The sequence below is a fragment of the Myiozetetes cayanensis genome, unplaced genomic scaffold, assembly GCF_022539395.1.
Source record: "Myiozetetes cayanensis isolate MyiCay16 unplaced genomic scaffold, myiCay2020 scf2-11, whole genome shotgun sequence".
Classification (NCBI taxonomy): domain Eukaryota; kingdom Metazoa; phylum Chordata; class Aves; order Passeriformes; family Tyrannidae; genus Myiozetetes; species Myiozetetes cayanensis.
The window spans coordinates 30,227,914-30,243,558 of NW_026087411.1; the positions used below are offsets into that span (position 1 = coordinate 30,227,914).

At 40.9% G+C, this 15,645-nt stretch overlaps 2 protein-coding genes across 2 annotated transcripts in view; one reads left to right on the top strand and one right to left on the bottom strand.

Annotated features, from left to right (window-relative positions):
* BTBD9 (BTB domain containing 9) overlaps positions 1-10,720 on the top strand; it is a 152,035-nt gene extending 141,315 nt beyond the window's left edge. Inside the window, exon 11 of the mRNA XM_050316243.1 lies at positions 9,012-10,720. Within this exon, the coding sequence (XP_050172200.1) occupies positions 9,012-9,026 (15 nt within the window). The 3' untranslated portion in view covers positions 9,027-10,720. The remainder of the gene's footprint in view (positions 1-9,011) is intronic.
* ZFAND3 (zinc finger AN1-type containing 3) overlaps positions 9,330-15,645 on the bottom strand; it is a 135,962-nt gene continuing 129,646 nt past the window's right edge. Inside the window, exon 7 of the mRNA XM_050316245.1 lies at positions 9,330-14,885. Coding sequence (XP_050172202.1) covers positions 14,731-14,885 — 155 coding nt within the window. The 3' untranslated portion in view covers positions 9,330-14,730. The remainder of the gene's footprint in view (positions 14,886-15,645) is intronic.

Below are 15,645 nucleotides of genomic sequence, written 5' to 3' on the forward strand. Positions count from 1 at the left end.
TTGGTCTCTTTGAAGATGTCACTGGAGTTGAGGATCCAGCTCAAAGTCAACCAGCCAGGGCGGTTAAAAAGACTGCACAGATCAGAGCAGTGTTTTGCTTGGCATGCTGGCTGGCTGCCACAGGCTGTGATTCTTTTAACTTTTGTGAGGTAATACAGGTTCAAGTCTGGTCAGTTCTTAGGTGAGAGAATGCTAAGGGAAAAGCTTGTGCTGCAGGGAGTGTAGTCCTTTGATGGAGGAACTGGCATTCCTCTCCCTTCAAGGGCAGACAGCACTTTGCTGTGATAACGGGGATGTTGTCCTTCTGGAAGTGCCATCATTCATGCACTACGTGAAAATTGCATTTGGTTTATGCTGCAGTTAAAAACTTCCCAAGGCACTGAGATTCTTATTCTGCATGGCCTGTTCAAATTTCCATGTAAACAACTTCAGTGCTGCCTCCCTAAATCTACATTCCTATGATAACAAATGTTTGAGGTACTGTGTGTGAAGGACTGTGTTTGCAAGAGGAGAAGAATGCATGTGAAGTATTTGCTGAAGTGCTGGTGATAAATGGTAACTTCGTAGAAGATTTCAACTTGAACCATGTGGAAGTCATTTTACTTTGCATTTGCAATGGGTTAAGGGCATATGAGGCCTTGGCTACTGTTGCTCAATGGACAAGCCATAATCCACTGTACACCATATTAACTCAGTCACTTTTAGTTCCATTTAGGATGGAGACAGCAATTTCATTTGGAAACGATTGTTTTTTTTTCATGCCAAAGAAATGTGCAGTGTTGCCAGTATGCTCAGAGGGATAGTGATTAATCTGTGTTTAATCCACACATTTGATGATTTGCCTGTGTGAAAAGGATTGGGCTTTGTTTACTTCTGTGTAGGCAACTCAGCAGGAGAAGGGTGTTCTTCATATTCAAGGTTTTCTCTCTGAAAGAACAAATCATTTGTGATTGGGGCCCTTTGCAACTGAGGCTACATCTAGCAGTAAAATTTCAGTAGTAGAGTGAATGTTTGGATTTTTCTAGTGTAAAGGATAATGCCTTATATCTGATGCCTTATATCATCTCCAAAGAGCAGAGCTCTGATGCCTGTGGCATTCTAAATGCCACGTGAAGCATTTCAGTTCTCTGATGAGGAATTGTTGGGCACCTGGGCTTCGTGTGGGATTTCTAATACTTCTTTGTTGCATTTAGACTGGCTTGACTGCAGAGACTCATAGCAAATATTTCTGATGATATTTTAGCATTTTTGCTGCCTTTTAAAATCTAAGATGAAAAAGAACGTAATGAGCCACCTAATCTGTGCGGTACTTGCTCTCCCTTTCTTACACGCAAGAGGAACTGCTCTTTTTTCCTCTCGCCACTAATTGACTTGATCTCCCCTTTATGCTGCTGAATCTAAGATGCTGCTATGCTCTTGGATCAAGGAGGAAAAATGGCACGTACAAGCTAGGTCAGTTCAGCTACCACTGGGAAATATGTACTAATTACACTGATTTCTCACCTGCACCTTGAATGACAGAATTGATTGAGAGACGGAGGGTGGGGGCCCAAGATTAACCATTGTAACTGAACTTGCCTTTGAACAGGGAACCTTCTGGGTAATTTTTTTGCCTGCTGGATGCCTGTTTTACAAAGCTGTGAAATGATTCCAAATGAGAGAAAAGAGCCTAGCCAACATACGCCATCTCAGATGTCCTATTTGGATGATGGGGAGATAAGAGAGATAGAGGGGTGTTGCACAGCTGTAATTAATTAAAGAAAATATCTGTTTTTGTTATTGAAAAAGCACTTTTGTTTCATCTGTTTGGGTTTGGCATCTGACATTGACTGGCTTGTGCAGTTAGACTCTGGACTTCTGGAATTCTGATCTCAGTGGAAATGTACTGGAGAAAACAGACATGGAACAAATTAGGAACCAAAGCCATTCCCATGCTAACTAATTGAATATATCTATAAACATCAAACAACCCCACAATTGCTGTTGAAGCTACTGAATGCAACAACCATGAAAAATCTCAAAGCATGTAGATATAAAGCATGTTGGCAGATGGGAAAGGAAGCTATAAAAAGGGAGAGCTTTTTAAAAACATTTGGATTACAGGTTTACACATCTCATTTAAAAACAAACAAACAAGACAACAGAGCTGTTATGCAAACCATGTCCCTCTAATTCCTCAGTGTAGTCAACACATACCATTTACACAGTACAGTAAAGAGCAGCCATTCAGAAGGAGCTGAACCACGGCACAGGTTTTAAGGCCATCTGTCCAACTACTCAACTGCCCATCACTGCAGACCCAACATTACCTCTGGGCTCATGCAGACCTGCTGTTATCTCAGTTTCTCTATTACTGTCCTTTGTTGACATCAAGAAAGGGAGGTTATGGAAGATATTATTTACGTGACTAAAACAAATGCTACCTTATTGGCAGCTGCCTTCTGTCTAGCTTTTTCTTTGCAAAAGGAAGAATATCGTCTTCACAGCTCTTCCTGGCTTATTTTTAAGTTGTGCATCAAATGTGACAACAAAAATCCAGGTTTAACACTCTGAATTAAATTAAGCAAGCTCATTGTTCCCAGATCTCCCGTTTATGCTAAATGACTTTTTAGTTACCCTTGGCTGCAGAAAATTCATTATCTTGGGTGTACTGTAGTAACTGTGCAGGTTGGGCACATCAGCTGAGCTGCACTAATTCTTGTACGCTGTTCTTGTTTTTTGGATTTTTTTATTTATTTTTTAGTAGATGCGAGTGGTACCAGATGCAGGTCTTACGCAGCAAAGGGTACAGCTGCTTAGTTTCGTCCCCTTTGTTTCTGATGAGGTGTGTTGTAGCAGAGTAGCAGTGAGGAAGAGCTGCCTGCTTGTCTGTAGCTGAAATACTGTTGGAACCACCTGTACTTTCTCTTGGAACAACAACAAAAGCTATTCTTTAGTTAGAAAACCTTTAGCAGGAAAGAGCAACATGGGTTGGGAAACTCCAACAGAAGAGAGAGCCCTCTCTCTTTCCACAAGGACACAGTGATAAGAAAGGGAGAATTTGCTCTGAAACTCTTTTTACTGACTGCCTTACCCAGCACATCTCAGTTTTTCATCTATTTGAAGAGAGAGCTTTAGAGCCTAATAAACTAGAACATCTCCTGGTTTAGAGATTGAGAGCTTGTTGGTGTATTTTGATGTGCTCATTTGAAAGAAAAGGTGGGGAGTAGTTCCACATGAATACTCCAGCTGATTCAGGGTCCTGTCACAGCCTATTTTTCTTCTCTCCTTTTATTTTAATTGGACAAATGAAAAATAATGAAGAGGGGACATGGAACAGGCTACCTGGATCAATAAAATTGTCAGTTTGGCTGCATCAATGTAATAGGCAGGGCTAATGTCATTTGGCTAAATAAATGGGTATGTTTTGTGCAGCATTGTGGTTGTCCAGAGTGCTTTAAAAGCAAAGATGATAACAGAGCTCAGCAGCTGATGGCCGGTGTGGCCCAGTGATCTTAGAGCAGAAGAGACCTTGTCCAGTTTTCAAGAGGAAATGGTCTTTATGCCAAAGCAGAAAGTGGGTTGTGAAGCTCAGCGGGGCAAGGCTGGGCACAGTTTAGCTGCCAAAATGAAATTCGGCCAAATATAAGAAATAACACAAGATTTTGCTGAAGTTTGGTCAGTGTTGCTGCTGCTGTCTTTGTTGCACTGTGAGAGTGTGTTGACACTTAGGTGTTGAGCACTGTCTGGCTAATAACTGTGCAGTCAGGAGATCTCAGCAGCGGACGTGTCCAAGACCCACAGATTTGGACGGGTGGCAAGTATTCAACCAGGCTTGCTGTAGACGAGTACAGCCCTAACACGAGTACAGCCCAAACAGCTGGCCAGGTTTGCAAGCCAGCTTGAGCAATGCAGCAGCATTCCTGGAGAGGTTTTCATTAAATACCAGTGGAAGATGGATGAATCTTAATGGTCAAACTGCAGGAACAGCTAGTTTATTTAGGAACTACTTTCATTTCAGCCACATACCAGAAGTTTTCACAGTTATTTGATCTCTTAATTCTCAGCTTTAGTTCTGTGCTGCTAAATGTGGCAGTTCAATAAATTTTGCCCACTGATCACTACATAAATATAGATGTGAAATTGGAGTGCTACCAGAGACCTCATCTGTGGGAGAGGTAGTCATGTGAGATGGGGGAGAATTTCTACTTTCAAGACTGCTAACCATAAATGAAGGGAATGTCATTTAAACCCTAACCTTCAGGTTCTGAGTTTACATTTTTCACGTTCTCCTTCAGGACCAATATACTGATTTTATTTATATTTAGGATCACATACTTACTTTATTTTCTCCTACACACAGGCTATTCTGAAATTAATACTGACAGACAGCCTCTTAATAGTCTGCATATAACACTTTTTTTCATGTATTTCAGTGCTTTACAAATACGATTGCATGCTTTGATCCCTTTCCCAAAGGGCAAATACCTCCGGGAGGAAGGACATATTTACCACACTGCAAGCAGAATCAAACACCCTCTTAGTGTGAGAAAGGGAAGAACAGTACTCCAGCTAACCTTAGGAAACCTGAATGGCTTGTAAGAAGCAGTCAGTCCAGTGTAGCCCAGTCACCCTGGCTAGTGACCTGCTCTTTCAGTAATCTTCCATGTCTATTTGTTTTTCATTTCTTGTGAAAATGAAATACTGAGCCAAAGCATTAGTTCAGCATGGAGCCAGATACTTTATGTTGCATCTTGACATTGTGCAATCACTGATGCGGGACTCAGCTTGAGCAGAGAATGAAATGTGGCAGAGAGATTTACTGTTTCTGTTTCTGAGGAACAGTTTGGTCTTTTACCCAGAGGTTGGGTCAGTGACTAAAACTTCTGCAGGAAGCTCTGTGTCCAACATGATAAAATGGGCACTGTCAATTCACTAAATGGAGGCTAGCTGGTGCTAATTTTAAAAAACAAAGCAACTTCCCTTGTTGCATGCCAGGAGGACATTCCAGCCAAGTTTTGCATCCCACTCCACCCCCACCAAACTTCCCAGTACCATCAAATACCAAACCACCATGCAACTTTGGACAAGAGTTGGTGGGATGTAGGAAGGAGCCTTGTGTGGAGCATGGATGTCCCTTCGCTGATCTTCACTTGACAGATGTTCAGGACCTGAAACAGGACTTGAGGGATGGGGAGAGTGAAGGTTTCATCATGGCCTTCAACAGTCTAAAGTAGCATTGGGACTCCTACTTTTTTTCCCCTTTCTCTCTGAGAGCTTTTGGTCAAGCATTTGCCACAGTGCTGACCTGCCACTCGTCCGAGAGAAAGTGGGTGGATGTTATTGCAGAGGAGATCTTATGCCCTTTCTACTGCTGGTAGAGAGGGTCTGCAGAGCACAGGCAGATCATGGCCAAGTGGTGTAGGGGCAGAGCATGGAACTAACACAGGAGATGCCTCATTAGCTCCAGCACTGCACCAAGGCTGTACTGCGAGTATTATCTTACACATCACTGCCCTTCTGTCCTGCCTGCCTAACACAAATGGTGCAGGAAATGCCAGTGACTTTTCTCCACAGTAGCAGGGGGTTGTGCCCTTTTCTCTGCAGAGGGGCTGGTGCACAGGTCTTGGCCTGGCCTGGCAACTCCGAACTTCTTGATACTGCCTGTGACTTCAGCGTGATGAGGAGCTTGTGTGGCAGTCACATTGGGGATGATGTTTCTAGTTCGACATACTGGTTTGACATATACTGGTTTGAAATAGTATAGACAACACAGAAGCAGAGCTAGAAGCAGACAGGGCCCCAGCAACCATGGATAGCACACTGAGTAATTCGTATGTAACAGAAACAGGGCACAAGGAATGTGCCCCTGGCTGAAGTGAGAAAGTCACTTCATTACATTTTCTTAAATTGAAGACTATTTACCTGGTAGATCTCAATTAACATCCTGATGAATTCTGTGCAGGAAGAGTTTACACAGGTTCCTTGGAAGAATTTGCTATTTTCTATTTCTCTGTTTCTCTAATATTTAAGTAATCAACCCTTTAGCTGTATGCTCTAAAATAAAAAATAAATATTAGACATTCGAAGACTTACTGCTTTCCTTCTTCTTGTATGCTCTGGAGTGGCTGTTATCTAGCAATGGAATTACACAGCACCCACAAACTGTAGTTCACAGTTAAGCTCTCTCAAACAGAAAATTACACCAAGAAATCCATAAACAGTAAGAACAGCAAGGGTCAGACTGTCTTACCGTGAAGAATTATATGGTGCAGGAAGCCTATTACCTTTTGTTCTTTCTGCTGTTAATGCCCCAATCTTGACTCCATGGAGCTTTCTGAGAAAACAGAAATGTAACGTTGTACTTGAAATGCATTTCAGGATCAGAATTCTATTTTGGTATGTTTTACACAAAACTGTGTAATCTTTATAGTAGATATTTAACTCTGATACGTTTTATCTGCAGACTGCTCTCAAAATGATTGATCCTCCTTGCCTTCACTCTAGAAAGATGCTGAATGTTGGCTGAGGAAAACTGATCTGTGTTGATGTTAAGTGACTGACTCAGGGCTGGTGTGAAATAAAGGCATTAATCTTTCTGCCTTGCTGGATGCATGCAGACTGCATAGGGCCTAACATTTGTTTCAGTTCCTGTGGAGTGATTTAAGTTCCACAGGCTTGCTGAATTTTCTTACCTACCTTTCTGCTACCAGCCAAAGGCTGGTAAAAGAAAGCCACCCCACAATGCATAGTTCAGTCACAGATCAGCAGTGTCTTGTTTAATACATTTTATCTCTTCATAAACAATTTTATTGTTTCACACAACAAACATGGTTAGAAAGCAGGTACAATAGACAACTTGATTGCCTTCAGGGACTCATGGATAGGTTCTGTGACTCCTGAGATCTTCCAGGGCTTGGGATAGCAGCGCAGTTGGCCTTCCCTTTATCATCCAGACGGAGAACAGCAAAGGCAAGGAACTGCTTCTGATTCACATAACAAGTTTGACTTGGGTCTACTTGACCCATGGTTTCTGTGTCAATTGAATCTGCCTGTTTCAGTAGCTTTTAACAGTGGAGAACTGTCTTCATGAAGCTTGATGTAAAGAAACCAAACCGACCCACAGTATCAACCACATGCTAATAATCTTATATTGATCACTGTGACTGATGTTTAGCATTACTTGGCAAACGAGTGATAGTTTAATATTTTATCCACAGAGTAACAACATTGGGTTAACATGGGGGTAATGGAAAGGAAGAATTAAAGGCAGAACAAAGAGAGAGTTTTGTATTCTTGGCCTGGATGGGTACTTTGTACTTGCAGAGGTGGCATTAAACACTGCCTGCATATCTCCAGTGGTTGCAGTATCAAACTATCCCTAAGGTTTCTCGTATTGAGAAAGTCCATAGAGACAGTTTAGAGAAAGGAAGAAGGGATTTAAATTGGAAGTAGAACTTCACCTTAATGTTATTTGCTACAGTGTATTAAGACATCTCTAGGAGTTTCATAGCCTAAACAGCAGCAGTCATTTAACACTTAAAAATCAACATTTCCATTACAGATGGAAACAGCTACCAGCAATATAAGCCTTTAGATGTGGTCGTTTCTAGTGTTACGTTGTCTTCACACAGACTCTGCCTTTCAACATGACAATTTGATGTGGAAGTGGGCATTATAGTTGATGAGCGAGATTTTGCAAAAGGGATGATGGAGAAAGCCTACAAAAATCACAGCAAATAGAGAAATCAAGGCCTACGTGGGTGCTAGAACAGGCCAAAAGGTTAGTTAAGTTTCAAACAGCACACAGAAGTTGCTGCTTTAAGCAGAGGCGAAGTATTGCTATTGAGGTAGCAGCTGGAGTACAGTCAGCATCACTGAGCTGATCCCACGCACACACACACGCTCCCTTCATCCTTCAGAGTTCTGTGCCCCTGGGACAGCATGACACATGCTACTGAGAAAGATCAGTAACCCAACTGTGTGCAGTCACTCCAACCTCGCAGCTGTTAGGGGGGTGTTTTCAGTGGAATTGCAAATGAACATAAAGGTGGTTCCAGGACTACGTCTATAGCAGTTGATAATGATTAAACTACAGCTACTACTAAATGGGCAAATTGAGATAGAGGGTCGAGCTACATCTCCCCAGAAGACAAGCCAGACAGGGACTGATAATATGTATGTGGGTGTGCAGGAAGCAAAAGCTGGTTTTAGTCCAGCAGCGTAATTCTGCTACAGCCATTTGACATCCCAGGGGATTTGTGTGTGTTTATGTGTCCGTGTATGGAATGGTCCATTTGGAACTATTATATTTGAGAAGACCTGAGACCAAACAGTCAAAAAGAGAAAACAAGTGCAATGCAGCGTGACTTGAAAACAGCTGTATAGCCCCACAATTTGTAACTAAGCACTGCTTGCCTCATGAGTACTTCAATCTAGAGAAATATTGGGAGGTGGAGGGGGAAGGTAGAACAAAGGGTAAAGTCTGCTTGCAGACAGAATAAAGGTTACACCTCCAGCACGTAACAGACTATCCAAATGAGCAGAATTCATGCAAAGCTGATATGGGTGGATCAGCTAAAACATTTTTAGGTAGCCATCCTCTTAATGCTCTAGTGTGGACGAGAACAGTTGTGCTGGCCACAGCGATACACTTATTGGAGCTCATCACCTTCCTCATGCTGCTGCTAAATGCAGCACGTTAAAAGATGCCTCCAGAAACCAGAGTAGATAAAGCTTTCAGGAATCTAAAGCAAATGTAGTATACACACTGCAGAAGGAGGAGGTGAGGGGAGAAAAGACAAATTACTGCTGGAATGAAGAATGAATTTAGGTTAACTCTAGCTCAGACTCTTTTCTCCTTCCTCTAGGAGTCTTGCATTTATTTGCTCCTTTGAAAAGATGAGACTAAATGTTTCAGGAGCTAACAATGAACCTTTCATTTAGCTTGCTTAATGCAGCAGTGATGATCATGCAGGTCTCTTTCAAGGGATGATACAATGCTGTGCCTTTTTTTTTTTTTTTTTTTTTAGGATAAGAGCCCCTGAACAATCTAAGAGGAGAAAATCACCCCAGCGTTTTCAGGTGTTACTTCCAAGAACCCTAAAGAAAGCTCCTTCTGATGTTGCATCTCTGATGTAGAGGATGTCTTCATCACTTCACTTTCAGGGATGTCAACTTTTCTTTTTTCTAAAAACCCTCCAGTTTCAATGTGGTTTTCCATCCTCCCTTAGCATGCTAGTAGAGGAAGTGTCTTCTGCAACTCAGAAAAGAGTTAAGGGGACTAAGCAACAAGGAACCAGTGGGTGTCATCTGTCCTTTTGTGTGAAGGGAGAGCCAACAGACAAGAGTAGGTCTCTATAATTTTATTCTCATTACTTACACAGTCACTGCACCGTGCTACAAGTCATTAACTCACAGCATCCTACTGCATGTTAGGCTTTGCACAAACCTAGCAGAAAGGAACATTCTGCTTATGCTTAAACCATTGCCATCAACACTTGCTACTATCTGAAGAACAAAATCCTTTTGTTAGAGGATGCAGTTATCATCATCTTTAAAAACTATATATAATTTCAGTAATCTTTTCCTAATGCTTCAGATGCACGTATTGAATTTGAAATCATTTACAGTTAGTCTTATAAAGTTCTGCTTTTCTTCTAAAGAAAATAGCAGCATATTGCAAAATAGGAAGGTCCATTAGTAAAATATGTAGTTATTACTAAATAATCCATCAAAAATGTTTTCTAATTATGACGGTCCCGTTTCATTTCTTTGCATATAACATGTTGCAGAATGGACTCAGACACAGGTATATTCACAAAGATAAAGCAAAATAGTTTTCTGTAGTACCAAGTCAAAAAAGTTGGTGCTGTTCGGCAAGTAATTATCTGCCTCTTTACTGTTTTGTGATCTGAGCTGAATGGAAGAGAAAGGTGGATGTGATCACTAAGCAGCTGTCACTTTGCACCCTCTGCCTCCTGCTTTTATGCCTTCTTTCCTCCTGACCAACTTCAGATTGGAAGATGAGGCGTCCAGAACAGGTAAATTGTGTCTGCATTATGTTTCAGTTAACTGAAGAAACAGCCTGGCACTGCAGTAAAATCCAAGGAGGTTATCACCTATATACCAACATCTATATTTTAATCCGCCCAGACTGACGTGCAGGGACTCGTAAGAACAACAAAGTTGATGCTTTTTTTTTTTTTTTTTTCCTGTGGGGAGTACTGAAAAGCCAAGAAGAGGAACATTCAAGCAGAACAACTTTAAAATGCCCAGCTGCACATGGTGACTGCCTCAACAAAAAGGAAAAATGAGTGAAGATCAGGAAGAGAGTCCTTCTCACTGATGGCTTTCAGAAGTGGCTCTTTCCACCAGCAGCAAAGTTTGTTGTCCCAAAACAGCTGCTGATAGTGAGAAATAAAGCCCACTATTGCAGAAGTTTACCATGTAAAGCGTACACTGCAAATACTTTTGAACAATGTAATCTTATGCACTCTTTTTCCACCGTGGTCCTTTATGCAGTAAAGTGTGGACAGACACAGTCTTAACTCAGCATAAGATTATGAACCGGGTCCACTAGAACTGTATCCTTACAGAGCAGCTCCTGCCACAACAGTTTTTGAGTTGGATCACAGCTTACTAATGTTTATATTATTTTTGTTGTGTGTGCAGAATTCTAATCAGGTACTTGAGTAATGAAATAAACCATCTGGTGCCAATAAATACAGTTCATTTTAAATAGTGTGAGCTTAAATGTTTCAATTTGTTTTCTAGGTATAAAAGTTTCCAGGAGAATACAAACTTATTTCCAGCGTGAATTGGCTACAAGCTTGTTGTTACATTAAGGGATTACTTCTCTTTGCTGCTCCTCTGATGACTGACAATTTCAGTAACCACAATACAACAAAAAGAATGTTAATTCATCTGTCTGGACACTTAACTGTCTACACATCAACTGTGAGGACAGGTGCTGTCAGATATTCCACTGGCACACTGCTTGGAGTCTATTATAAAATCTGTATTTTTATGACTCCATTAGTATCAGTTTTCCTCCCCGATGTGTCTCTGTACTGAAATAATCATTGTAAGATAGATAGCAAAAAAGTGCTTTTTATCCCCTAGAGATTTATATCTAAGTTGTAGCATAATCACAGAAGGAATTGCTGGTGGCGGAATGAACTGAACACCACAGAGAGTACAAAGCTAAATATAAAGAGGACATTGTATTCACTGGGCATGGTGATTACAATTTATCCAAAAGAAAAGTCATGCAAAATTCAAGTTTTGAATGTATTTATCACCTTCCACTGAGTAGATAAAAGCAGTTAATATTACTTTTGGACTGCTATAATTGCACCAGGACTCTTTTCGGGGTGGTGCCTGTGCACTACTGAAGAGTAGCTCCTGTTCTCAGGTACCTCATGTTACAGTTACACTGATGCTCATTCAAGACACTGAGCTGCTTCAAAACAGAAAACAGCTGCAATTATAATGACGGGCTCTGGCACAGCAACCTCCACGGGCAATTCTTATTTTTCCTTGAAGCCTTGGCTCACACTCAGTTGAAGGTTTGAAACTTGATGACAAGGCAGAGCTGTTTTATGTAACTTACCTTTACCAGAACACAGCCATCTTGCTCAAGAATCACGCAGAGTTTTAGAATTGAAAGTTCTCAACGAATTTGAGAAAAAAATGGGTGTATGTGTCCCATGAATCAGGCACAATTTCAATTCCAAACAATTTTCAAAATTGTTTTAAAATAATTATTTCTTATATTCTCTCTCCCTCTAATACAGTAAATTGTTTTTTAATTAGCCTTGTGTTTCTAGCATCTAAACGATCAAGAAACAACAGTTATTTCTCTATTTGTCCATTATGAATACAGCTACTCTAGGTGAAGTTGTCAAAGTGCATGAAATAACATTTAAGACATTTTAATGCCAATGACACAGCGTACAATATGCATTCCACGTAGAGAGTATGCACAACCTATTCCTTTGATTACTGTATCTAACCTCAGAGTTAAATGGACCAAATTGGCTACAGCAGATTTGCTAATAAAACAAACCACTAAACTCAGACCCAGGAGACACGCTCTCCTTCCCTTCCAAGCCAGCAGAAATTCCTGTCCACCTTTCCCCGATGGTAAATTCAGCTTGAAGTTACTGACCTAACGTTGGTATTTTCCCAGTTCATATTTCTTACATAAATTTACAGCAGAAGTGGTGCAAAATAGCATGACCTGTTGGAATAGGCAGAAAGGAATTCAAACTTTAATCTGATTGGTTTAATTTTTTTTTTTTTTTAGCATGAGGAAAAAGAATAAAGTTACAAGGTTCTTTTAATATTTTCACAATGTTAAACTAAAACTGAGCTCTAGGCTACATGTGTAAGTAAATCTAGAACACAAAAGGGTTAAATAAGATCTTCTTTTAAGATACAAGAACTTAAGCTTTCTTTACGTTTAACAAACTTCACAGAACAGATACTGCAAAGGAACAACCCCCTCCCCAACTTCTTGCTTAAAGTGAACATTGTCCGTAATTCACATGAACTTTAGTGTTCTCTCAAGAGCCACCTTGAAACCATCTGTGCACTTGTAATGAGATTAAAGAGAATATTAAGGAGGAACAAAATAGCATCTTCAGTATTAATGCAGAAAAGTCTTGTTTATCAATCAGAATGCCCATCAAATGCTAGGATAGGATTTTGTACGAAAAGAAAGTGCGTATCACAGCAGCCGCCAAAATTCATGTTATTTTAACTCCTCACAGCAAATGTAAATAATATTCTTGGACAGTCCCTCTCACCAGGACCACTTCCTGAAAATGCAGCACATTTCAGAAGATTCTGCTGCTGCTTTCATATTCTTGAATAACAACAACAAGAAAAAAAAAAAAAGAGCTTGCCTTTTGGATAGCTTGCATTTATGATGATGGGACACTTCTGATGGTTAATGCTAATACAAGTCAGATGCTGTGTGTGTGGAGAGACATATATATATATATATTTATATTCTTTTTTTTAATTAGTTGTCTCCTTGTTAAATGTTCCTAACTGGCTACCAAAGTAACAATATAATTTGGCCTATAATGAGTTAATTACCTGTAACAAGTAGAATGGAGGATGACTCATACAAGCTCATTCCCAAAACACGGGTTTTTCAAGTGACATGCCACTTCACCCCCCTGGATGTTTTAGATCTGCCCAGTATTTGAAGATGAGACAGTCTTTCTTTCCTTCCCTCAGGTTTTCTTACAAATTTACCCACTTGTTAATAACTTACTAATAGACTGAGAAGTTAAATTCGTTGAGGATTAAGCTGGGCAACGACAGCGGTACAGATCCTTTATACCTGCAAAAAACCCTGTGTGCAGCAGGAGACAGCCCGATTACAATTATTGTGTTTCCAAACTGACAGAACTGGTGCAATTCGTCTCAGCTCAACGTGACACACCGTAATGCAGAACAGAACCATAGGTCTAACCATATCCAGAACATTCTACTCCGTGTAATGCTTTTCACATCCACTTGCTATACTTGCTTTGCGGGCAGAGATTTTTCTTGAGAGCGTTCAGCTGCATAGAAGGAGGGCTGGTAGAGCCCATTTGATTATCTCATTGACACTCTGGACGTGAGGAACTCACAAACTCATTCTGGAAAAGGGTGTTTTACAGGTTGTTCCCCAATACTGTTACTGAATTCCGTTTGCTACAAAATGTCCTTTTTTTCCCCCAATATATAAGTCTAGCTACAGAAAGTCAGTCTGTAGAATCCAGCCATGGCTACTGTGCTGTGAATTAGCCTTATTTGATCAATTATCAGATACCTGCACTTAGCAAAAGGCAAACAAGAGCCAATCAGGTTTCGGCCGGTGGGAAGGGCTGCACTGCTCAAGGTACGTGGAACCTGTTCACACAACGCGTAGAATCTCTGCGGATGCCATGTAAAAAGTATGCACCATTTACTGCTCCGGGATGGAGTTGGCTTTAAAGTGAGATCATAATTTAACAGAGAAAAAAAAAAGAAAAAGAAAAAGAAAAAAAAAAAAAAACCCCTGATAGGTTCTTTATAGTAAGATACATATAAAAATTTTTCATAAGAATCTCTGTCCCCTTTCTTTTTAGCTTCCTGGGAAGAACCAGAAAGGTGTTCCTACCCCAACAGAATCCCTGATGCTGGTGACACTGCCTAACTCAAAAGCCACACGCAATGAAGGCACGAGTGACCAGTCAGGTCTTCTGGGCTTAAGCAGCTATACTGGCTGCTCTTAGTAGTATTTCACCTCCTCAGGATTCACTAGCAGTGAAGAGGTGAAAGGCTGCACATTAAACAGTTTGTCTGAAAGCCATGTGCATAGCAAACTTTTACACCAGCTTCTATACAACTATTTTGTTTTAACTCTGCAGCTGGAATGTTTCCAGCATAAGGCTTTTAGAGTGACTCCAGCAATAACAGAAGCCTTTGGATTTTTCTCGCTTTGTTTAAATCCACTAGCCATACTCAAAAATAATATTTCTCCATGTTTTATTTTTATACGGTGGCTAGCAGGCACCTTAGTAACCAGCCAGAAATCAATTTCAACCACCATCAACCCCTAAACTACAGTACCAGGACGGTTGGCTAAAGAAAGGAAACTGATTGGCTGTAGTCTGAAACTTGCCTAGTACAAGGTGTCTGGCTGACTTTGTCCTAAATAAGGCTAACATTAGTGAACTAAGAGAACAGCATTTGGTTGCAGTCTTGCACTCAGGAACATCCTTCGCCAATGCGTTGGCAAGATCTCCCTACTTTCCGATCCAGTTTCACCATTTTCATAATGGCTTCCTCACGCCCACGCCCCATGTGGTCAAACGTGCAGTCATGTTGTTCGGGCAGGCGATGTAACATACAGAACACGTAACCTGCCGTGGGGAGGGAAACAAAAAACACAGTTAGGGACTTGGCTTAAGTGGTGGAATCTTACCTCAATCAGGAGTGAAGGATCCCCACCCGCCAGGAGGTTACTCAGGTCTCAAAAATTAACGCCAGCATGAAGTTTTTACTCGTCTTCCTTACAGGGTATTAATAAATATTGGATCGTTTACTGCATTTTGTTGATCATCTATCAACACAAGTCGTATTAGATTCGTGGAGGTTTTTTGTCATCCTCTCTTCTTACAGAGGAAGCCTCCAAAATCATCTAAGTTAGGTATGCCCAGATAGTAAAAAAGCTACTGCTTTTGTGTTTTGATCACCTTCACTGAAATCTTATCTACTTTTAAGTGGAGTTGGTTGTCATTTCTGAAATTCATGTCTATGGTACTCTAGGTTGAACTCCCAAGCAGACATTCAAGTCAGAACTGTTAAATTTAGGCACCTTTCCTCCTCCTCACTGCCAGCATTGGCAGCGACTGCAGGAGAGTTCACTGCTCCTTCACTATCCCAGTTTTCAGAAGCTTCTCTTCGTGCACCATTCTGACACCAACCACAGGGGGGAACAGGCATTTGACACAGGGCCGTGTCATGCCACATCATCTTGCTCTGTAGCTGAAAAGATGTAGGTTATTTTCTCTTTGTCTAGAGCTAGTCAATGTTATTCAGCTTTCCAGGGAGCATGTGACTTAGAAACATGTCAATACTTTTTCCTGCAGGTGAGGAGGGCATCTTCCAGAGCCACCACTT